This window comes from Condylostylus longicornis, unplaced genomic scaffold, assembly GCF_029603195.1.
Source record: "Condylostylus longicornis isolate FDR11 unplaced genomic scaffold, ASM2960319v2 ptg000125l, whole genome shotgun sequence".
NCBI classification, from domain to species: domain Eukaryota; kingdom Metazoa; phylum Arthropoda; class Insecta; order Diptera; family Dolichopodidae; genus Condylostylus; species Condylostylus longicornis.
The window spans coordinates 255,576-282,717 of record NW_026578093.1 but is presented as its reverse complement, the minus strand read 5'-3'; the positions used below and the strand labels follow the sequence as shown (position 1 = coordinate 282,717).

Below are 27,142 nucleotides of genomic sequence, written 5' to 3'. Positions count from 1 at the left end.
TTGGTTTTAACCTCTCAATGAATTAGACGTTCGAGCCTTTGAAAATCGTTGTACATACTGGTTCATACAAACGATATGTCTTGGATTCATCGTGGTAGTCCATTTGGTTTTTTTTTCGAAGGTTTATCAAGTGAAACAGCTTTTTTTTTAACTACTATTTAGATTAACTACTAATCCGTTTTTCTATTGGTGTAATCTTTGTGATGGTACAATTTACAAGCTCAATCAGTATTCTAGTGAAGTGCGTACAACAGTTATCTGGCCTTAAGTGCCATTTCAGCATAAGCAGTCATAAATCAGTTTTAAAAATTTAATTAAAAGTGTAATTTTAGCAACGGCTGTAGTACATATTAAAAATAGCCACGGCTTGTTTCAGCAAGTCCGAGCTTTATTGGACTCTGGCTCACAGCTAAATTTCGTCACCTGAACGATTGGTAAACCGTCTTGGATTAAAGAAACAACGTATAAATACTGGCATTAGTGGAATTGCAAACACTAATGTAAAAATTAAATTTTCGACACAATCCACTATAAAATCTCGAATAAATGACTTCACTGCCCCTTTAAACATGTTTATCTTACCATCCATAACTGGAATTATGCCTGATTCTCCTTTAGTCATCAAGGATTGGAATATTACTAGAAATATTGAATTTGCTGATTGACAATTTTTTATTCAACAAAATGTTGATATTTTGATCGGCGCTAAAGTATTTTTTGATATTATGTCCGACGGACAAATTAAATTGGGCTCTGATACGCCTTTATTGCAAAAAACACTCATTGGTTGAATAGTTTCGGGTTGAAAATATGCCTCCAATTCCAGATCAATCAATTACAATTCACTGGTCACTTCTTCGGAAAATAATAAGATTAATACAGATGCCAACGTACACGAGTTAGTAAAAAACTATTGGAAAATTGAGTCCGTCAAACTAATTCAAACAAGCTAACTGAGGAAGAATTGTCATATGAACGTTTTTTTCAATCACTGTCCAAGAAGAGATCACATGGAATTAAGACTACATCACATTGAACTTGTTCCCAAACATGATGAAAGCCTTGTTAAATACTATCTTCATCATCATTGTGTATTAAAACCAGATTCATCTACAATTAAATTTCGTGTTGTATTTGGGCTTTCATTAAACGGCATCCTTATGATTCGTCCTCCAGTTCAAGAAGATTTGTATTCAACTCTACTCAGATTTCGATTTTACAAGTATGCTTTAAAACCTGAACTTTGCAAAATGTTTTACGGGATGAAAATGATGCATATTATCAATGTACGATGCATATTATCAATCTGGCGAAATAATTCTTCACAAGAAATCTAAACGCTCAAGCTTAAAAATGTTACTTATGGTACTTCTGCAGCTTCTTATTTAGCTACTAAATCTTTGGTTCATTTGGCAACTCTTAATACAGAGATGCATCCAAAAGGAGCACAGAAAATACTGAAAGAAATGTATGTAGATGACTTGATAAGTGGTGCTGATTCTTTTGAAGAAATATCTAACCCAAAAGGTGAAGCTGAAACTATATTAGCCTCAGCAGATATACAATTAAAGAAGTGGTATTCAACATGCGTTTCCTCGACAGTATTCCTGAATCCGAAAAAGAAAATCTTCTAATCATAAATGGTTCATCAATTATAAAAACAGGAATATGCTGGCAAACAGCGACAGATCAATTTAAATTTTGTATTGATTCGCAACTTTCCCGGCAAACCAAAATTATCAAACGTTCGTTGCTATATGATTTATCGAGACTTTTCGATCCCATCGGTCTAATAAATCCCATTGTCGCCAAATCAAAGATATTTCTGAAAAGACTTTGGCTTCTAAAATTGGACTGGGATGAGTCTATTCCAATAGAGTTGAACACCGAATGGGAAAATTTCCAAAAAGAGTTGCATCTTCTCGACCAGCTGTCAATACATCGTTTTGTTAAGTACAACAAATCCGCGAAAGTCAAATTACACGGCTTTTGCGATGCAAGCTCCAAGGCATATGGGTGTTGTATATATCTTAGATGTATAAAGAATCAATCGATTCCTCGTCTTGAGCTGTGTGCTGCACTTCTTTTGTCTAATTTAATAAACTAAGTAAATCAAGTAATAAGCGTTGAAATCAATGAAATATTTTTATGGTCTGATTTTGGGATTGTGTTGTCATGGATTTCAGCACATATTTCTACATGGACTGTTTTTGTTGCCAATAGAGTCTTGCAAACCAACAATTAACAGAAAAGTAATTCAAATGTATCAGAACTAGTAAACTCAACTTGGTTCTTGTCCAGTCAGGACCAATGACTTCCTAAGGAAACCAACGTTTATTGGCCCATCCAAAAGGTTAAAAGTGTTCAATCTACAACTTTAGAAAAGCGATCTACTCACAACTCATTCACAAGTCGAAAGTGTAATTATCTACATGATATCATATCAAAATTTAGTAATTATGATAAAATTATAAACATTCTGGAATACATTTTCAGATTTTCCAAAATTTGCAAAAGTACAAAAACTTATCGTAATATTGGTGTACTATCTCGTAATGAGCGAAATTAAGCTCTCTTAAAAGTAATCGATATTATTCAAAATATTCATTTTTCCTCTGAAATAAATAATTTACAAAGTAATAAAAAAGTTCCTTCAAAAATCTTATTAAAAAACTTTATTCCATTTTTAGAAAAAGAAGATTCTGTGACCCTCCTAAAAGTAGTAGGACGACTTAGCAATGCAATATTACACACTCAGCCAAACATCCAATATTCTTGCCAAATGACGAACATTTTGTGAAACTTTTTATATCGCATTTTAATGTTCAAAATCTGCATGCTGAACCTCAAGCTCTCTTAGCCACTCTGGGTTAGCGATTTTGGATTACGAATGGTCGAGCAATAGTGTCAAAAATGCATACGCTGTTTCAAATTCAGACCGAAGTTGGCAGAACAAATTATGGGTGATCTACCTAAGTCCCGAGTCGGATTAAATCGAGCTTTTTTGGTCAGCGGAGTCGATTTTTGTGGACCTGTTATGATTTCACCAGGATGGCATGGCAAAAGACTTTATAAGACATATGTTGGTCTGTGTGTGGACGCGTATATCTTAAGTTCGGCTGAACCAATTTTAATGAAATTTTATATGTAAGTTTATCTGAACCATGGGACGAATTGATCAACTTTTGGAATATATCAGGATTCGGGAATTGCACTTTTTAGCGGCCTCTTTTACACTTTTGACCATTTTGAAGAAAATATTCAATCGATTTACTTGAAATTTCATATATAAGCTCAGATCGACCGTCCGCAAAATTTCCTAACTTTTGGAAGAAATCAGGTTTTAGCAACTGGACGTTTACTGCGGGCCAAATATACATTTTTGCGTATATAAAGTGAAATAATCAACCGATTTCATTGAAATTTAATATTTTAATTCATCGTATTAAAACAATGAACATATAAATTTTTTGGAAAGATCAGTACTCGAAAACTGGTCTGCGGGCCGATTTTACATTTTCCACCATATCTACGGAACGAATTTGTGGAATTTCTTGAAATTTGATATTTGAGCTGTGGTTGCTACTGAAACTAACTGGCGAGCATTTCAGGGAATTCGGGTAGCGCAAAGTAAAATTCTACTAAGAGCCAAATTTACATTTTTCTAGGTATGTTAACTATAAGCTTACTAATGTCCTAAAAATTGGGAGCATTTAACAGACATTTTTATGATATTGTATAACTCTTTCACTTAACTAGACAATACACATGACGGTCGGTTATGTTCTGACCACATCAGATTTTTTTTTAAGTCCTCTTTAATTTAAGTCCTCAAAAATTAAAAAATTTTTCTGGTACAGAAAATTTAGCACAAAAACCGTTTCTATTTAAAGCCCCAATTTTTAATTTTTACTTATTTCAAACGAAAATAATTAAAAACAGTTAACATTTTTATGAGCCGTTACCGAATTTTAATGTTTTTATTGAAATGTGACAAATTATAACAAAATTGAAACGAAATTTTATTTAATTTAAAAAACAAAAATTGATTTTAAAAAATTCGAAATTTTTTAAAAGAAAAACTAGAATTTTGTATTAGGAAAATAAAATCTAGGAATCAAAAATTTTGTTTCGAAACTTTTCTTGGTAAAGAAAATTGATAGGTTTTTTATTTTTGCTAGTTTTTATAAGAAATGGTACCTACAAATATGGTTTGAAATTCTTAAATGCAATTTTCTCAGACTGGGTGTAATTTAACTATTGAAAAAAAAATATTTTCGAAATCTAGACACCATTTAGCATCTGAAGTTATTAAAATTATCAAGCTGGAGCGAATTTTTAAAGACATACCATATAAATTTTGCAATTTATTTTGAAAATTTAATTTTTTTACACAAAATGGAGATTGTTAGTCATATGATATTAACATTATGAAGCTAATAAATAATTAATAAATAATTTAATGAAATTGATAAATTTCAAACAAATTTCTGCAAAAAATAAAATTGGTACACGGTTGATGCAACTAAAGAGATGTTCCAGTAAAGCAATTAATTTGAAATATGCGATTGAACAGAAATAGATTTGGAAGAAGAAAAAAATAAATTTTTTCCGAATTAGGTGAATTTCATAATTTTAAAATTTGGTGTTTGTTTTGAGAAATTTATAAAATTTTTGGATCAGGAATATCAAGCTGAATTTAGTTTTAGTTTTATCAACATCTAGTGTAATTTTAATTGAATTTGTAGCATATTATATTTGTGATTTTGTGCTATATCTTCTGTACCATAACAAATTTTTAATGCTTGAGGATTTAATTAAAAATTTAAGCAGCTGGGAAAAATTCTATAAACAAAAATCTCAAGGATTTAATAAATGTCTTAGCAAATTATTCTAGTTAGAAAAAACTGAAAAAATAAAACAAGGGAAAAATTTGATTAGCCTAAATTTGGAATTCTTAGAATTCCGAAAGTACATAAAATACGTAATCAAATAACATGTTTATTTTAAGACCTTTACTAGACCTTTACTTTAGAAATTGTTTGTTTGAAGCCACTATCTTTTTCGGAACAAAAACTTGGATAAGTAGAAATTTCGTGAAAATTTGTTAAGACCCCTGTATCTGGGAAACCCTTGAGATTTCGCACCTAGTCTGGAACAACAGTTTTACCCATTTTCGACCCTCTAACCAATAGTATGTGTTGTTATATACCTTTCTGAATCACCCTGTAGATACAGAAAATAGTACGTTACGAATTGCAATCCATATACACATGTATTTGGATTTTATAACGCATAGAAATAAAATGCGTGAATATTTAATAGGTAATACCAAAGACAAACCCAGTGTAAAATTTTCGCTAGAAAAGAAACGGTATATGTATGTGTTTCCCATTTTTTATTAGCGACATTTCATTTAATGAGCTTAAATGGAACATGTATAACAAGTAACCAATTGTTGCTATACTATTTAATCTTAAAGAGAGAATGGAAAATATTATGTATTTAATTTAGTAACCAGATAGCTAATTATACTTAACAACTTAATTTAATTATTACAATATTATTTCTTTTCTTTTTCTTATTTTTATTGATCTTTACAAAATATTTATTAAAGACGATCTTAATTAATCACGTGCAAAAGAAAGACTCGAATGTTTATGAATTTTACTTATACAACATCATAGTTGCGAATTAATAAGAATGTGCTTATTACACTACTAATTTAACTTAATGGAAATTTCTTCATGCAACTGCAGAACAGATGGATGACGTAATCAAAGGAACGAGTTAAAGGCAGAAAAATTAATTAAAAAAATTTTTCTCCTCGAACTGGACTCGAACCAGTGACCTACCGCTTATAGCACACACTGGCAACAAATAGTTAAAAAAGGTCATTTTTAGGGTTTTGGGGGAGTATATCTTCTAGAGGAGGGGAGATAGGTAAAAATTTTGTTCTATGGAAATAAGTTTCTAGTAAAGATCTATGTACGTATTAAATTTCAGCTTTGTCAGGGGTGTAGAAGTTTTGTAAACAAAAAAAGTGTCCACGGACGGACGGACGCACGGGCGGACAAAGTGAAACTATAATAAGCACTTTTTTCAAAAAATTTTTGGTAAAGTGCTAAAAAATAATAATTTACTTTTTTAAGAACATGAAAAAAAATGATGTTAATTCTTTAACCGCTTGATTCATAATGTCATTTCAGTGTTATATAACGGTAATACACATATAAAAAGTAATTTTCCAAAGGAAAATATTAGGATTTCTCTGTGTAAAGTTTTTGAATAATCTTAAGAAAACTTTATTAAATAATTTCAAGCTTTCATTTTTAAACGAAAGATTATTTTGGTTTAAATGTAGGACTTTATATTTATAATATTTAATAAATTTAGTATAGGACATATTTTATAGTTTCTGTTTTTGTTGAGAATTATGTATTCACAATAAAACTATGAAATATAATTGTGAGGTAATTGTTTTTTGATTTTGTGAAGTAATTAAAAATTTGTATATGGTGCCTTAGTTATTAGCAACCACAAAAAAGTATACGAAAAAACTCAAAATACTTTATTTTTATTTTTACGAATGTGATCCTATAGAAGGGTAGATTGAAAACAAAATTTTGAAAATATTCATGAATAATCATGATTTTTAACATTATTCTTTTATTGCTTTTCTTCAAAGAGAAAAAGAAGAGTAGAAAAAAATATATATTCAAATGACTGTCAAATAATTTACACAAATTTTCAAACTGTGCTTCAAAATGTTTTGAGTGTTGCCACATACAATCATAAAAGTAAAAAATTGGCTAAATTTAGTAAGCCATGGATTGACGAAGAATGTCTACAATTGATACGCACAAAAAATTATTGGCATAGAAAGCATATAAAAAATCTAAATAATGAGGGTTTGAAAAACAAGTATCATTATTGGCTTAATAAATTAACGCAAGTCAAACGTTTAAAACAAAAACAATATGACAACTATTATTTCAGTAAATATAAGAACAATTCTGAAAAAACTTGGAACTACATTAAGGAAATTATAACAGATGGAGCTGCTAAATGTCACAACGAATTTTTCGAAAGTGAATTTTCAGACAATGAAAAACTACAAAAAATTAATAGTTTTAACAAAATGTATTGTAATGTTGGTAAGAATATGGCTAAAAATTATGATTCAATTTACTTTCCGCAAAAAAGAACATCTTCGAAATTTTCCTTAAACAAAATTAACATCACGAAAACAATTAAACTAATTGATTCATTATCTACATCTAAAAGCAGTGGTACTGACAATATATCTTCTTGGGTTGTTAAGCAATGTAAAAATGAGCTAGCGAATCCTATTATGAAGTTCATTAATGCGAGTATTGAACAATGTATTGTGCCAGACCAACTAAAAATTACTAAGGTAATACCCATCTATAAAAGAACCGGAGATAAGTCAGACATCAACAACTTTAGACCGATTTCCTTAGCATCTACTCTTAGTAAGTTATTGGAGACTTACGTTATAAGTGAACTAAATGAACACCTGAGAAATAACAATCTCGTTTCTGATGCGCAGTACGGTTTTACAAGAAAATCAAACACAAACTCAGCTCTTTTTGATGTTGTTTCTTACATTCAAAACCAGGTGTCTATGAAAAAGAAAGTGTGTTTGGTGTTTTTTGATCTGTCAAAGGCTTTCGACACTGTGGACAGAACCACTTTATTAAGGATATTGTTTGAGTGTGGTGTGACAGGTAGGGAATATGCTTGGTTCAAAAACTATTTCAAAAACCGAAAACAATACACAATATGCGAGCAAATTGAAAGTGAAATAGGATCAATTGAATTTGGTGTAATCCAGGGTAGTTCGATGGGTCCAGGCTTATTCTCCTGTTACATTAGCAGTTTTTCAAAACTACAGTTGAATGGCAAATTATACATGTACGCAGATGACATTGTTGTAGTATATTCTGACGAAAAATATGTTGACCTGCAACAAAAAGCTAACGAAGACATGATTAAAATAGAGACTTGGATGAAACTACACAAACTCACTGTTAACACGGCGAAAACTAAGTATATGATGCTCAAATCAAACAATAATACAATTGATATTAAATACAGCAATGTCATATTAGAAAAAGTATCCTTTTATAAATATCTTGGTGTAATTTTTGATCAAGACCTCGTGTGGAATCTTCAATGTAATGATGTTATCAAAAAAACTGGTAGAATTGCCGGTATTTTCAAAAGAATTGGCAATAGAATACCAGAAAATCTAAAAATGCAAATTTACTATTGCTTATTTCATAGTAGAATATCATATGGCATAGCAATATGGGGTAACACCTTTGTTAAAAACCTGGATGCAATACAAAAAGTACAAAATAAAGCTTTGAAAAATTTACATAGATTACATCACAGAACGCCTACAAACGAATTACATAAAAATTATAATGTTTTAAAAATACGTGATTTAATAAGTACGTTACAAGCACTCCACATACACAACATTCAAGCTGATAATATCAAATCAAATGTGAAATTAACATCAAACAATGAAATTCATAATTATAACACCCGTAATGCTAAAAATGAAAAACATTAAATCATTTTTCTTAGAAAAGTATTGAAAACATAAACATTTTTTTAAACTGTTGTAACTTTCAAATTTTCTATTCTCCTTGCTTTTTTTCTTTTTTTCTTTTTATAAATTTTGTTATATTTTGTTTAAATTTTTATTAAGTTTTTTTTTTATCTCACATTTAGCAATATGAAATTATTACTAGAATTTTTAAGTTAAAGTCAAATTGTTATACAATATTAAATAATTAATAAGAGAACACTCTGTACGAGCTTAGGCTCTTTTTAGAGAATTTTTTTGAAATAAATAAATAAATAAATAAATAAATAAATATATGTACATATGTAGGTATATCATTTATATGTATGTATACCTACGCTAATGTCTTTATATCTAAAAAGTCCCAATGCTAAGGGAGAAACTTAAAAACGCGACCTTATTTTATATGGTTTTTTTTTTAAATCGAAATGGCTACTTTTTGAGAAGAAATATTAAAATAAATTCACACTTATTATAAAGCAGGTAAAATTAAGAAAATATATTTAAAAAATCAATTAAATATATTATATTTTCATTCATAATTGTTTTAAAATTCTTGAAATACATACAAAAAAGCGGAAAAACAAGAAGCACAACTTTCGCCTTCAACATTTTATATGTTACTGAAAGCATTTCATTATTTTTAAGTGAACAGTTTTTTTTTAACTCAAGATATGGGAAGTAACTGTGGTGTCAAGTTGAAAATATAATTAATGAAAGATAATTATTAAATATTGATGTGAAAACATAGTAAAGAAAAAATTTGAACATTGAATTAGAAAATAATATCTAAAATACAATCAAATATTATTTTTTAAATACAAATTTTATATACACTTCTAAATTTTACCTCTATTTTTGAGAAAAATTTTTAAAACTTAATATATTACCTAAGTAAAAAAATATTTAAAAAGTTTTGGAAAAGATAATAATATATTTTTATGACCGGATTCGAATATCTTTTTTATTTTTGAAATAAATAGTATCTTAGCAAATGACTCAAAAACTCCGATTGTAAAATGACAAGTAGTAGGTACTGATATCCGTAAATTTTTGTCTGTTTGCGTTTACTATTAAGATTCATACACAAGCAGGGCCATTTTATAAATAGATTGCTCTTGTTTACCTGCTAATAAAATATGAAAGAAGAGCACAACAAAATTTTTGAAGCACTCAATATAACATGTTTGAAATAGTTTTAAAATAATTATTTAAAAAAAAATTGATTGAAAGTAGGTACATACATATATATTTTTAATAACTTAAAAACAAACTGAAATTATTTGAAACAATTAAATGGGTCAATATAACTTGGCTATGGCTATGGCTATATAACTTTTACTAACATTTTTGTTAGCCGACACTACTCAACTTACTTTATTGAGAAATACAAAATGTGCATGAAAAATCATACATCATTCCTCATTTACATTTGAAACCATACTGCAATATGAATTTTAAATTTTTACCGACCGTATTGTGTAAACAATAGGTAGGTTATGTGATGGCAACAAATTTTGCATATCGAGTTTTCGGTGGGAACGTACTTCTCCATAGTAGGGAAGTGTAAATAAACTATTTCTAGCAACCTGTCGGTCTGCCGGTCTGTGTATGCACGCGTGTATCTCAAGTTCGGCTGAACCGATTTTGATGAAATTTTATATGTAAGTTTATTTCCACCATGGCACGGATCGATCAACTTTTGGTATATATCAGGCCTCGGGAACTGCACTTTTTAGCGGGCCTGTTTTACATTTTTGAGCATATTGAAGAACATATTCAACCGATTTACTTGAAATTTCATATATAAGTTTTGCTCTACCGGCGATGAAACCTCCTAACTTTTGGAAGAAATCAGGCGTCAGCAACTGGACGTTTACTACGGGCCAAATATACATTTTTGTGTATATCAAGAGAAATAATCAACCGATTTCATTGAAATTTAACATATAAATTCCTCGTATGAAAACTATGAACATATAAATTTTTTGGAGTGATCAGGGCTCGAAAACTGATTTGCGGGCCGATTTTACATTTTTCACCATTTTGAAGAAAATATTCAACCGATTTACTTGAAATTTCATATATGAGCTTTGCTCGACTGTCCGTGAAAATTCCTAGCTTTTGGAACAAATCAGGCATCAGCAACTGGACGTTTACTACGGGCCAAATATACATTTTTGTGTATATAAAGAGAAATAATCAACCGATTTCATTGAAATTTAATATTTGAATTCCTCATATTAAAAAAATGAAGATGTAAATTTTTTGGAAAATTCAGGGCTCGGAAACTGATCTGCGGGCCGATTTTACATTTTTCACCATATCTACGGAACGAATTGATGGAATTTCTTGAATTTTGATATTTGAGTTCTGTTTGTTACCGAAACTAACTGGCGAGTATTTCAGGGAATTCGGGTGGCACAAAGCGAAACTCTACTAAGAGCCAAATTTACATTTTTCTAGGTTTGTTAACTATAAGCTTACTAATGTCCTAAAAATTGGAAAGAAGTATTTAACAGACATTTTTATAATGTTCTGTTATACTTTTATTTAACTAGACAATACACATTGCGGTCGGTTATGTGCTGACCACATCAGATTTTTTTATCACTGTTTCTTTCCGTACCTTTCTTTCTTTTTCGTGCAATAAAATTTAAATGGGAAGCTTTTTAAAAAATGTGTATAATATCCTGAGATTTTTTAAAATTTTAAACTCTTTTTTACGTAAAAAAAATGGAAAAAATAATTAGAAATATGACACGATCAGTGGCATTTAAAGAAAAAAACAGGAACGAAGCCAAAAATTCGTAATATTTCGTAAAAAAAATTGAGTGTTGGGACTTGTTAGATGTAAAGACATTACCTACGCATATCCAATGAAAAAAAAATTGTCACAACATTCTTGAAAGGAAAACGAAAACAAAACAATGAAAGCTAAAATAATAACTTTTTGACCAACTGCATAGGGTTGAACAATAAATCTATAAGACCAAAATTTTTTTTCTATATGATTATATTTTTGATAATTTCTCTACTTTGTTTTTTCTTTATAATTAATTGTTTGTCCTTTTCTACTAATAGTTAAATTAATCAGTCGAATATTGAACATGAAATTACCATTTATTGGACTTATTTACTTATTTTCATTTACTTAAGTATTAAATTTTTATCTAACAAATGTTAAAGCAATTTTAGGTACATATTATGTTTTTTTTTTTTTTGATCCTTCTTCACTCACTAAGGAGTATAGGGCTAGTGCATGATATCTATCATGCCCTAGTTTCTATAGTCATAGAGAGTTAACTAGGTAGGTGACTAGCCTACCGTAGTTTTTATTTATATAAAATATTTCAGTTTATTAATATTTTACTGTTTATTTTTCTTAGTCTTTAGTATCGAATATTATGAATATTTTGAAAATTACTTGTATAATATTTATTAGTATTGCATATTAAGTTATATAATATTGAATATAATTTTTATAGTGACCTGACCGGGGTTTGAACCCGAGACCCTTCGGTTAAAGGGCCGTTGCCATAACCACTGCACCAATGGTCAGATCATATTATGTAAATGTGTAATAATTTTTAATTGAGTTTTCAAAATGCTTTTGAAAAAAACAAAATAAAAATACGGCTGCAAATTAGAATGAATGTGCATTATGCATGCGTAATTATGTACATATCTAGATACTAGCCTCGTAAAATATATATTGATATGTTATGAACTTAATATAAAGGTTGTTATCACTGTTCTTTTTTATGTACTTTTCAAAAGGTAAAATTTTAAAAAATATGCGAACCAGAATATTCAACATAAAAGCGAATAAAAATTCTTGTTTAAAATGTTAAGAACACACAGTTGTTACGCACACTTAATTAGTCCTAATAATTTTTGTATTTTATTTCCACATTTTTATTCTATATAATATATATACATATCAATCAATTATAATATACATATTATGTAAATACATAACATAAATATGTATATGAATGCATGATATGCCCTGGTAAGTATAAGATCACCGCGTATTGAGAGCAACTCTCATTTTCCTTTTATAGTTATTAAAAATGATCATTGGTTTTTATACCCTGCACTTCGTAAAGGGTGTATTAACTTTGGTATGGAGTTTGTAACTACTTGAAGGAGTCATCTGCGGTATGGACATATATATATATATACTTGCTGAGCATAAAATTCTGCGTCGATTTAGACATGTCCGCCTGTTCGTCCGTCCGTCCGTCCGATCGCACGATAACTCAAAAACGAATAATGCAATCAACACCAAACGTTCACAAGTTTTTTTCTTTTGTGCCAAGGACGAGCCCTATTGTTATTGGACTAATTCGGAAAACGGGTTCGGGTAGCTGCCATACAACTCAAAGAGTTTATTTTAAATATTTCAAAAACTAATAAAGCTACAAATATAAAATTTTGTATACATGTGTCCAATTATATTCTACACATGCTCTAAAAATTATAATGGGATAGCTGCACCGGTTCGGGTGGCTGCCATACAATTCCAACAGCAAATTTTTTATATTCGGAAAAATAATAAAGTCAATAAATTCATGAAACTTGGCAGTCATCTGTCCAATTATAGGTCAAATATATTTCTGAAGTTTTAGAGGAATTGCTTGACAGGTTCGGGTACGTGCCATACAACTCCAAAAGCTAATTTTGAATATTTGGAAAAATTATAAAGTCAGATTCATGAAACTTGGTAGTCGGATGTCTAATTATAGGTAAGTCATATCCGTGAAGTTTCTATAGACGGATTTCACAGGTTCGAGTAATTGTTATACAATAACGAAAGGTGCAGGGTATAATTCAATCGGTTTATACCGAGTGAAACGTTTTTACTTGTTTATGTTTTAAACCATTTATATCTAAAAATACCTAAAAAAATTTTTATATAAATAAATTTTGGAGTTTTATTCTTTTTGACCCTCACTTTATTAAGTGATGTTTCTAAAAGCCATCTATGTAGATTGTTATAATTATTTTTTCACATTTTCTTCAATTTCTTTCTAAATTCAATTTCTTATTCAAAAAATTTACTCTGTAATTCAGTACCCTTCGATACAGACCTTCCTCACTAAAATAAAAATAATAATAAATAAATTACGAAAGAAAAATAAAAATAAATTTTTGATTGAAAAATTTTTATATGGTAAATTTACCAAACTTTAAGGAAGTTTTCTTACATTAGAAACCTTTACTGAAAATATCTTATTGAAGAAAATATTGTGTATTTTAAATAATCAGTGGTAACTTAGAATTAAGACAAAATATCTTCGACAAATTAAAACTGAAATCTGCAAAAAAAGTTATTTAATAAAGAAGAAAATTCGGTAGTATTGTAAAAATTTTGTTTATATGCTATAAAATTGAAGTTAAGGAAAAAAGTCATAGCATAGAAATAATGATTTGTTTTTATTGGTCACATTTATCTACTACTAGTAACATAACTATAATTATGTAAAAAAATATTTTTAAGATTTCAGTTAAAAGTTTCCATTAACTTAAAGAAAATTCAATAAATTAAGGAAAAACATAACAATTATGTCGAAGTTGATCCGATTCATGTAGTTTGGAAAATTTTTTTAATGCGTTAACCTTTTACTTACCAAGGCGATGCATCATTATATTCAAAAGCAGATTGTACAAAAGGTTGCCGCACGAAGGAAAAGCTTACCATGAAAAGTTACCTAGTTAAGAAAAAAGTTACTAAAACAATCATGTAATGCTGTTTTACAGACAATTTCAAAATTGAATTGAAGGGAAAAAAAAGTATTTTTCTTATTACGAAAAATATTATTTTCAATATTAAGAAGAATGTGATCTGCAAACACCTCCTTTAAAATAAAACAATAATTTAAGAATCTCGGTATCAAGAATTTGGAAGTTTATGAAAAGTTATCAAATTAGAGTTAAGTAGAAATCTATCAAAATGGCAACCCAACTTATCATAAAAAAAATTGTATATTACTTCACCTTCACAATCATATGCTCTTTTTTTTATATATTTTGCTTTTGCCATTTTTTTGTTTTTATATTTTGATGTATGATAGAAATTAAAATCTGGTGCAGATTTTAACAAAGCTTAATAGAGGGGTCTGTCAAAAATTTCAAAATTATAAAATTTTCCATATTTAAAAATTTTATGTATATGGGTCTTTGGTAATACTGATAATTCGTATAACATACGATTTCTATGCAAAAGATTTCTGGTTCGAGCCTGAAAAATGTAAATTGTCAGATGAACTTTTTTTTTTAATTGATAATTTTATTTTTTTGTGTTCTTATTTAAAATAAAAATAAAAAAGCTTTACCATTAAAAATCAATAACAGCGAGTTTTCGCTCCTAAATGTTTTGTTGAAAATACCCTATTTGTCAAAGCGTTAGGTAATAAAATAGCATTTTCTTGCTAAATTTTGTCTTTAAAATGTATTGTCAAGACATTTAATGTACACTTACATACATATGTTTTGCTTACTAATATTTTTTGCATCAAATTGCGAAAAGGATAAAAGAATGCATAAGTAAATGCGTACATAACGTACATACATACAAGTAATGAAGGTTTTATTAACTTTAAAAATTTTCTTAAGAAAGTTTTCACTTTTTTATAAATCACACTTCCAGAAATTAATTTATATACACCCAATTCTGTTTTTACACGAATTTGAAATACCACGAACAAATACAAAAAAATATTTCTATTTTTACACGACATAATTTGAAACAACACGAATACAATGAATAAGCCTGGCATTTTGATTGTACCAGAAGTATCAGCAATTGGTCGAAAAATTATGATTACTAGACGACAATAATATTCAATTGATGAAACAATTTCAATTCATGTTTCCAGTGATGGCAGTGATATTGTAGTCTTTCGCAAACGTATGCGTTTATTATCAGACAGTGACAATAAATAAAATTGTTTAAGGTTTAAATATTTCTCATGGTTGTACTGTTATTATTTAAGTTTTTTATCATTGAATTTCCGATATAATATGTACATATTTTTTTCTAAAATCTAAAGTTTAATTTATTTTATTTAATGAATTAAAACGAAAATAAATTCTTTAAATAACTATTAAAATAAAGCAACAATAATTTTTTTATATAATTTAGTGTATTTTCAACTTGTTTATTGAGGTCTAAAACCAATCTATTATTTTTGTACTTAGCCAGTATCTTTTTTTACACGATTTTTTTTTTAAACGAATTTCTCGGGAACCATTCTATCGTGTAAAAAGAGAATTAGGTGTACAGTATTTTTACTACCAAAAATAAATAGAAATTATCCACATAAAATGTAATACAATTTTGTAAAAAGGGGTAACGAGGCAACTTGGGAAGAGGCGAAGAGGGTGGACGGTTATATTCTTGTTTTTTCTTTGACCCTTCTCGGGAAACCCTAACTAATGCCTTTTGTACCAAGTCTTTAGCCCTTCTAAAAGTAAATGTACTTGTTCACACTTGAGAAGTACATAGATATGTACTTATATATAATGTAAAATAGGATGGTTTGTGAAGAATTGAATGAAGAATAAATAAAATAAAGAATACGAGAGTTAAATTCAAGGTATTGCGTAGCCTAGTGGGTGGAAGTTTGATAACCAGAAGTTTATTTTATTTTTTATTTTTTTATTTACATGCTTAGCTTAAACATGTAGCAATATAATGTACGTATCAATTTACATAATATTTTAGCTTACAGTCAACTAAAATCTATATTAAATCCAAAGTAGAAAAAGAAAACAATATAAAAAAGATTACAGATATAAAATTGTCTTGAAAAAGTATGAAATATCTATAAGAAAATAAAAGCCATTTTATAGTGTCCTTCGTTATAGTGAAATCAAGTATGTTCTTTAACTTGTCACACAGATTTAACATATTACTGACAGGTTTTTGTTTCCCATAATTAGTTCCATGAAACGGAACTATAAAAAAAAATCAGGAAAACGAAACCTAACATTAGAATTGACTGACCTAACATTAGAATTTAATTTTATTAAAAAATAACGGGAGAGATCAAACAGATTTCATATGTTGAAAAATGAATATTACCTCCGCGACATCACGTCTATTACTTAAAGTTGGTAAGTCATTAGATTTCAGCCTGTCCTCATAAGAAGGAACAAAAATAGGATCCTCCCAAGGAAGATGACGAAGTGCAAGGCGCAAAAAAATTCTTCTGAACCGACTCAATTTTATTAATATGAATATTGTAAAAAAGCGGCCAAACTTGTGAGGCATGTTTTAGATGGGAACGAACCAGTGACAAATATAAGGGTCATTAAACTCCCCTGACCAGCGTTTAATAAATCTAAACATAGAGCTCGCTTTGCCAATTACATAGTTGTAGTGACGATAGAAGAAACATCTATTTGTTATTTAAAGCACGACAAATCTTTCACACTAATAATATTAAATGAGAAATCTTTGGCCAAGTAAAAAATTGTAAGATGTGTCAAGAAGCATGTAATAGGTTGATATGAGTCATAAGCCATGCAACTCCGTATGAATATGTAGCATGGGGAAAAAAGTATTGTGCACGAAAATGGCAGAAAATGAGACCGCTGTAAACTTACTTAAAGCCAATGTGAAAATAAGGGTACCTACCGTATTACGAAACACTTTGTTCTGGAAAATTTGCATTTGCTTGATATATGTTTGCCTGGGACAGCCCCATTGCTGCATAGCAAATGCACACATAGGTTTTAAAATTTCGTTATATATAAAGACTTTGTTGTATGTAGAAAATTAACACCCACTACTTGGGTGGTGTAAATTGGCTACATACAACAAACTGCCAAATATTTTCTCTATTCTTATGTTCCATTTCTATTTTTTCGTTTTGACGTATTCTTTTTATTTAAACTTGACATATTAGGTATTTTGTTGTGTTTTGGATTGACTCTATTACCATTCAAATTAATGAAATTCACTCAGATTTACTTGTATCATTAATCCCTTCTTGTAATTTGTACGTTGATTTCATTAGCATTAAGTCCTACTGTCAATATTGTTGCAATTCTCTATTCCGGCAAATCACTTAGGTAATATAGAACCCTGAATACTGCTTTGAGGCAAAACTGCTCGAATTTCTTTAAGTGTGCAGCACTTTTCGACCTATTTAAGTCAAAAAAATCTTTTAGTTAAACTTGATTTCCATTATTGCTATCAGCCATATTAAGAACAATTTTCCAAAAAATCTTGATATTATTTTTAGAACCTATGTAACTGCGCCTCATTTGAAGGATTACTTGGTTTTTCTATCATAATAACTTCCGCTAATTTCCAAGCATCAGCTTTCTCAGCAATTCTCTTAACATCTCAGCTGTAATAAGAACAAAATCTGGGACCTTAGTCGATTTGAGAAATTTTACTGCTTGGCACATTTTTTTTTGTGTAAAAGGAGCAAAATCTTTCATACATTATTCACAATATTCAAAAATTTGAAATCTGGAGCTTTATTTGATTTAAGCGATCTCACTGCTTGGAAAGTTTTTCTTTGCGTAAATACAACAGGTGCTTTCATCAATTACAAAATCAAGCGTTACAATTGATTTCATTTGGCACAAATATATTTTCTAAATGAGCAGCAAATAATTTAACTTTATCTTTATATTTTGCACATGATCTATTTGTTTTTTTCAAGGAGGGATTCGTTTTTTCGGCTTCTTAGTTCCTTTCGTTACTTTTCGCAATGGATAATTTTTTTCCTTAGTTTGTGATAAGCCTTTTAAATGATACCAATTTTAGATTTACTATTTTGAGAACCGACTTGGTTAAACACTTGTGAATAGTAGATCGTTTATATTCGATCCTAATCGGGGTTAGAAAATATTGCATTTTTCCAGACAGCTTCCTGTATTAATTTATAAAAACCTTTCACTTTAGAGTCTAACTGGTCTTCAACTACTTGAATAGCTTTCTTTTCTACCCCTCACTGAGGTCATTCTAGAACCCCAATCCACATATTTGACACTACAAAACTACACCTGCTAGTAAGAATCGATTTCCACTGCCATATAGACGATCCTAAAAGCATCTTTCATATTTTACACCTACATTTCGGTAAATATGTTAATACGCTGAGCTAACATAAAATTATATTTGGTAGACACAATTTTAAACATCATATATAAACCATAACCTCAAATAAGCACAATGCAAATAATTGCATAATTTTGTATAGTGTCATTAACTAAAGTAGCACTACATTAACTTAAAAGATTACTGGGATGAGTTCTCGTACAATATTTATAATGTAACATATCGAAATCAATTCCTAAGTGCGCTTCTGAAAACAGACTTCGTAGCATCATTTGCACAGTTTTCGTACATTTCTTACGTTTTTTCCTTTTATCATTTTATCTATTTGGAGAGGTTTGAAAAGATGTTAAAGGTACGGACATACAAAAATTTTGCCAAAGAGAACCGAACTGTGTGAAGTGTGCCGGCGGAATGCACCAAACGAAGAAGCACTGCTGCAAAATGTTCAAATTGCCAGGAGGCACATCCAGCAAACTATAGGGGATGTGTTGTGACTAAGGAGCTGTAAAAGCGGGGGCTCCAAAACAACAATCAAAAGAGAGGTTCTAGAAAATCTCGAAGCGCTTGGGATTAGGACCAGCATGATGTCTAAAGCTTACCAGCTGCTGCCAAAAAATTGCCAACGCGAAGTGATGAGAATATTTTGAAGACCTTGCGAATTATCGATAGCTTGACTGCCATTAAGGGTAGATCTTCTGATCACAATACAAAAACTAATAAAATTATACCGCAAAGTGGTTTTTAGGTAACGACCTTGAACTGCAACAGTATCGCAAATAAAAAGGAAGTGTTTTAAGTCTTTTTGCCTGGTTTCTGAACGCATATGACATCAAGAACTAACCTTTAGATTGGTGGGTATATGGAGGGACTGCGATAATAATTAATTAAAGTATTACACATTGTGCTCTGCACCAGATGCAGCCAGAAGAGATGCAAATGACTACAGTTGAAGTCACTTCAACTAAACAAAAGTTCTAAGTGGCTGTACTATACTGTCACCCCAAGTTCTAAGTGGCTGTACTATACTGTCACCCCAAGTTCAAAATATTCGAAGAATGTTTTAAGAATATCCTAAGTAAAAATAAAAACGAAAACAAATTAAAGGATTAAAATATCTACTATACAACAAAAAGACGAGAAGGCAGCGAAGCTTACAAGAATTATCCAGAATGCAGCTTAGAATAGTTCCAGAATGAATACCACTAAAACAGAGGTATCAATTATCTTCCGCATATATTGGAAAAAATACAAATAAGCAGAAGAGCTAGAAAAAGATGGCAACAAACGTGCGATCCTAATGTTAAAAAAACAAATTACATCTCAAAAAATTAAACGTAGTGTCCAGAAACATAAACAGGATTCGATTTCCAGATACATGCAGAATTCGACGCCATGCGAAAAAACTAACTACTTTCTATGGGCTACTAAGAAAATAAAGCAGCCTGTCAAGCATCTTACGCCTATTAAAAATAAAAATGGTAATTGGTAAAAGAGTGACAAAGACAAAGCAAATGCTTTTGCTGATAATTTGGCTGACATATTTATGTCAATTGCCAATCTGGATATATTGCAGAGTCAGGAAATAAGTATAAGTTTCATTGCTTTGAAACTGTTGAAGCTGTAACAATGAGTTTTTCAGAAGTTTTTTCCTCAATTGACAGACCTACATAATAAGGTGCCGGTGATTGGTGCTAGACTTACCGTTTTTGATTTACAATCATTGAAGCACAAAATTTTGCGTTAGGAATCTGAAACTTTTGTATCCCAAAAAAGTCCTTACTTTTTTTTTAAGAGCAGCTCTGGTATGCCACTTCCTGTGGATAAGGAAAAAGAAGGGGGGCACTCCATCACCTTTTCCATAGGCAATTTCAGTTTGAATGATCTAAGGAAAGCGGAGTTCCATACTTTCCTTAACTTCTTCCGAATAACTGTTAGGATTAAGGAGAGAAAATTACTTCAGAGTGCTGGTGTCAGAGCAGGTTCGAAGGAGTTGACAATGTCAACAGTTAGTACAACGGCGACGAGCAATTTAATGGAATTAAAAAAGCTTTAGTCCATTGAGGAATCTGCCTGAAACTGCTCCCAGTTGGTGCTGTAAAAGACGCAGTCTCCAGCAAAAGAGAGTGCTGTATCTTTGACAAAAAGAAAGAAGAAATCCAAAGCGGCAGAAGAAAAGTTTACCGGAGTGCAAATGAGAAAGACCAAAAAGGAAGGAAGCCCCTAAAGTACAAAGGTCCAAAGGCGATAGATAGTAGTCAAAAAAAATGATACGGCTGTGAGGTACATGCAAATAAATCTACAGTATGCCAGGGCGTCTGGGGATAATCTAGCTCATAGATTTATGAAGGATCACCTGACATTGCTTTATCCAAGGGACTTGCACACTTAGGGGTCACGTTAAGGGTCTAACAGGTGAGCTATTATATGATAATACAATTGGAAGCACGCCCCAACGCATTTAGCAGATTCCTCAAATATATATTTTTCGGGTTAACTTAGGCGTGGTCAAGAAAGAATGACTGGCAAGGTTTTCACGATGGGTGGAATTTTTTTGATTTTTAAATTAATTTATACATTTTATTACATTAAAAAAAAACGAATGAATTGCAGTATGATACATTTTTAATTTTATAACTTTAGGAATTTCATTTTAAATTTATACATCATACCCTTAAATGTATTCAACCTACACTCCAAAACACTTATATCTGGTAGCCAGTTCAGATTCGTATCCCGTATAACACCGAGGAACTAAACTTTACTCACTTCACTCAACACAACAACACCAAACCGTATTTGAAAGTGACTATAATTAGTACGTAGAGACTGAATGCAAATTATTTTGCTTTTATCTGGGTTCATTGACTGTCTACTTATTTTCAGGTACCTAGTTAGTGTAACTTAATCACGCTCAACTCACAATTTAATTAGCAGTGAATCATTACCATTGTCAAATAAACTACATTCATCTGCAAATAAAACAATTTTTCTACCAGGACCAATATATGGATATCGTTTATAAAGATTAGAACTCAAAACGAACCCAATATAGAACCCTGAGGTACTCCTTTATTAATATTTTTTATTAAATTGTTATTTTCTGAACAAACGAAACGTTTTCTATTTTTTAAGTAGCTATACACCAATTTCAAGGAACTAGATGAGATATAAATACAATATATGAACGCTTAAACAACAAAGCTCATGATTATTAAAAGCTGTTTTCAAATATATAAAAACGCCAGTTACAATATTTAAATGAGAGAAATTACTAAAGATCATATATAAATAAGAGCATTCTGAGTTCCAATTTGCCTACGAAAACTATATTGATAAATATTGGCCTATAGTTTCTTGGTTTACTTGTTACATCACTGGAATTCCTTAAGATTCTTGTGACTGCATACCAATGCAGTCACAACCAAACGCACTTTAATCTTTGAGATCCTCAATAACTGTTAGAACCTCCAAGCCACTAATATTTCGAAAATTAAAACAGGTACAATTATTGTTCAATAAACCAATAGTTCGAGTCAACCTTTTGCAAGAAGCAGAAATAGTTTTACCTAATAAAACATTTAACTCTTCAGCAATCATAATAGGACCAGGTATCTTAATATTTTCCTCATTTAATAAGTATTTTATTGTTTGCCTACATTTATTGCCTGTAATGCTACTACAAAATGAACAAAGCTTTTTTAGGTCACAGCCACATGAATTTTTTCGATGCAGACAATATATCTCTTTACTAACCTTGATTGCACTCTTAACAATATTACTAATTCTCTTAAAATTGTCATTTCTCATACGATTTTTTACCTGAACAAGATTTTTTAATGAGCCACTTAACACAAATCTTTCTCATCTATATTCTATCTAAATCTAAATTACTGTAATTGTCTATTAATAATGCATCATAAATCTTGTTGAAATTTCAGAGAAACTAATTTTTGTTTTTGTCATACCTACAGAATTGCATGTCTCAATTTATTTAAATGAACTATAATAAAATTATGGTCGCTAACATTTTTTTTTATAGTAACAATAGTTGAACTATACAAGATGGTCTTACAATTAAGTTGTGTTAGTGATCATGATTATACGAAGAGAGTAAAGACCAGTATCACAATATAAAGCGCAGTAGTTAAGTTCATTAATAGTTAGTGAACATTAAAAGAAAGAACATTAAAAATCCGTATTTTTGAGATCGGTAATAACATATTAAGTTAAAAGGTGTATAACTAAAAGTTACATCGGTTAATTGTACACTAATAGCATTGAAATCGTTTTTATTACGAATGTTCAAAACCATATTTGTATTTGATTATAAATACTAATTCCAAAAGCAATCCGTACGATACGAGTGCTCGTAAAAGTAATTGTTTTTAAAGTTATATACTCTACGCGAGCTAAAACAGCTCATTTGAGATTGAATAAATAAATAAATAAATAAATAAATAAAAACTTATATAATTCTTAAAGTGAATTATTCTAAAGATAAGTCTCCTGAATCATAATTATCCTCGGGAGCTCATTGGTTATAGTTATCATAGTTATCCTCGGTGTTATTTTTTATGCACATTAAATGGTGTTAAATTGAGGTTATAGCTGAAATTATTTACAAACTTATTAAGGTTATCAATTGATTTGAAATTCATAAAAGTATTACTGACTTAATAATTTACAAGAGTAAATTTGCTTACATCAGTAAGACCTTTCAACAATTTTTTGTTTTTAATAAACAAATCTTTTTTGTTTATTAAATCTTTTTCTTTTACTGTTTGAAAACTCTATCTTTGCCAAGACCTTTTCATTCATATTACCATTTTTAGCTTTATTTACTTTATATTACTTAAGTACTTTGAACTCATTAATATCCTCAGTTCTTTGCCAATTTCCATACTCTTTGTTGCTTATTTTAACCACAGATATTATATCAGTGTAACTTTTCATCAAAGAGAGACTACCTTTCATGATTATGGGTTTTTTATTATAGTACGTAAACCTGTAATGGCATTCTGCATTTTATCGTTCCGTTTTTTAATAAGTTTGTTTTCCGTTATTTAAATCATTATATTACTTGTGTTTAAATCATTATATTTAAATAATATAATGTTTTATATTATATTATATTAAACATTAAATTATATTTTAAGTTGACAAAATTAGCTAATAAGCACATACCATGCATCTCTTTACTCAGATCATCAAATTTCTCAATAATTATGTCCAATTGAGTCTTATTTTCAAGCTTGTTCATTTCTTGGCTGCCAGATTTGCTGGTAAGATGAACTGCTTTTGTTTTGAATTTTTTTGTACTAGCTATGCGTGTGGTTACATTCTTCAACCGTGGATCACCCAAGATGTTTTCGTTACATTAGTCTTATTTCTTTTCTATTGGAGGCAAAAGAAAAGGTGGTTGGTGGATTCATACGGCTGGCTGCTTCCTTGACATTGATGGTACATTTGATAACTCCCCATATTATGTTATATGCGAGTGATTGCACCAACTAGGATTGATACCACAACGAGCAGATGGATAAGTCGAATGTTGCAGAATAGGACTGTTATATCCACCATAGCTGACGATACCCTCCTTGTCTCTGTTGTAGAAAAGTGCCCGCACGGTGGGTTCCATTGTAGTGGATAAATTGATCGTTCCGCTCAAGTGCTTCAGGGTAAACCTCTAGGGCTACGCCGGCGATATGTTCTACAGCAAAATTTATGTATTGTAGAAGAGTGAAATAAAACAAAAATCGCAGCAAAAGTACCTTGGTTGCTTACACCAGACGTAGAAACAGAGAAAAATTAACGAAACCTATTCTATTGTTGAACTTATTGACCATTCTAAAGAGACGAAGTACCTTGACCTAACCCTAGATGATCGTCTCTCCTGAAATACCCATATAGACATGGTAATCGTGAGAGTTACACGGCTGTTGTTAGCCTCATCGTAACATACCCGTCGATCGTGTGGTGCTACAGGGTTCAACAGACGCGTTTTCAGGCCAAATTGCAGAAGCTTTGAAAGTTGGACAGCTTGGGAGTATCCGGGGAAACGCTGATGACTCCTACCACCGCCCTGGATGTGATGATGACAATTTCGACTTTTACTTACAAGATTCTGTTTGCTGATCGACTGACCTGGAAATGGAAACGCTCGGTATATAAGTAGAGCTCAAGCTTGTGTTAGGTGGATGAGTCCAAAATGAAATCGGGTGTATATGGTGTCGCTCCGGAAACATAAAATAGAGATCTCTGAAAATCAACTTAGGAAGGGGTATAAAAATTGTACTATCTATGTGTTCTAGAACAGCAGCTGTTGTCTTTCCGGAAGATTGCAGTTGGTCAGGAGCAGTGCTACTGCATTTCAAGAATTGCCATCTGCTAACAGAGGTTCGCTCATTTTGATGCCTGACCGCAGAGAACATATCAGGTTTGTCTACCTGATTGAGGCGGAGTCCGGCTTTTGCTGGCATACGCTGCAGAATGGTTATGGATGAAGATATACAAACAGGGTTCGTGCTATTGCAGGAAAACACCACCCGTATAAATCGGGAAAATCGAGAATATGTGGAGCAGATTATGTGGAGCAGAGCAATTGCGCAGATTATGTGGACACAGTGGAGAGACTGCCGTGCACATTCTTTGTAACAGCCCTGTACTGGTTGTCCGGCGTTGTAATTGTTTTGTTCGGAGTTTCATGAGCGTTTAGGAAATGCTGTCTCCAGATAATATCTCCAGATTTGTATTTGGAACAGAGGTATTATAGACTGGAGCGTGGAGAAGCTGCAATAAGTTGCGAATGGGCTCAATTTACTTCTATTCTAAAAAATAAGGTTCTCCAAAATCTACATTATATTTTACCAGAATTTCTCTTTCACGGAACTTTTTTAGGTATACTCGCTTATTGGAAACAGAACACAAGAGCAAAAAAGCTAAACCTTGAAAACCGAAAGAGAGTGGGAAAAGAATGATAATTTTTTTGTGTATATGGTAATCGATTTATAATTTTTTTGCGTATACAGACTGTAGCTCGAAAACGAATATATTTCCAGTCCTATAAGAATTCACTTGACCAAAACTATGACGAATAACGCTGTTTGTTAGTAAATGACAGTAGTAAGTAGATAAAAGATTTGTAGTCATGTCACAATGATCGAATTAAATTAATTAGCTAAGCAAGCAAGGGTCCACTTATCGATTCAAACCAAAATTACAAGCAAATTGAAATTTTTTCTGTATTCTTCTTAAAAAACAGAAAAAAAAATTAAATGCTTCAAAAATTACCTTTTACTTCCAAAAAAGGATTTTAATAAAACTTTAAGTTTTTTTTGCTTACGTAAGTATATGAGCAAAATATTTATGTGTGTGTTTGTTTGAATTTTGGAAATATATGTGTGCATGTAAGTAATGAATTGAATAAAAACTTACATTTTGGGTCTGTGCATTTTAGTATAGTAGTGTCGATAAATTCTGGAAGCTCTATAGGCTCACAACAATAATGAAACATATTCAATATCAGGATTTTTTTATTCTCTGAATTTATATTAATTATGTAGATGCGTGCATAAATTTGTAACGTGTAAAATTTTCTGACACAGAACACCTCAGTTTTACTTCTATTACTTCATAGTACACACAAACCTTGCGCACAAAGTACGTGAACATGCATATGTATGTGCAGGGATGGAACTGTTACACACAGTCAATATCAAAAGCTCATTTTATACGGTTTTAGTTATAAAAACGATATATGTATTCTTTAATAGCATACTTATATAAATTTTTCAAAAGTCTAAGAGCGATTTAAAAGTGACAAATTTTCACAAAAACTTTTAGAAGCACAAAAAAATAGAAGGCCAATTTATATATTCTTGTTGGTTTTAAATAGGATATTTCCTTTGTAAATCATGAATAAACTTGTATTCTAATTTATTAAAAAATAAGTAACAGAAAAAAAAATTGGTTTCGTGATGAGTAATTTTCTAAATAACATTTTTAGGAACCTTGTCAACAAGGTTTTCAAAAAAAAATTTATTATTCATTAGTATTGATAGGATTTGTATGACTAATAAGCTGGTGAGCCTTACCTGAAGCTGAAAACGTTATTTTTTCCTTACTCCACTTGGAAGCAGACGGTTTCTATTTGATATTTGTTTTATTATTGGCTATTTTGTTACTTGATCCAAGTCCGAATTTTTTAGCTTCAAAGTGATGGGTCTCTACCAAGTATTTTTCAAGTATTACAGTCTCCTTAAGCGATGTAGATTTCGTCAGAGTTCGTCATTATCCGCAGTAGTTTGTGACATTTGCGGTGTAATCCTCTTTTTATTCGGAGGCTTTTTTGGTGACAAATACTGCCTGAATAATAGTAACTAACGATTTTTTTTGCTGACCACTGAGTTCCAGTCTCTTTCTGCAGCTGTTGTTTATTT

At 30.5% G+C, this 27,142-nt stretch overlaps 1 protein-coding gene across 1 annotated transcript in view; it reads right to left on the bottom strand.

The window, feature by feature from the left end:
- Positions 1-26,319, bottom strand: part of LOC129614874 (protein EFR3 homolog cmp44E) — a 42,170-nt gene extending 15,851 nt beyond the window's left edge. Inside the window, exon 1 of the mRNA XM_055529824.1 lies at positions 26,139-26,319. Within this exon, the coding sequence (XP_055385799.1) occupies positions 26,139-26,217 (79 nt within the window). The 5' untranslated portion in view covers positions 26,218-26,319. The remainder of the gene's footprint in view (positions 1-26,138) is intronic.
- Positions 26,320-27,142: the final 823 nt, after the last annotated feature.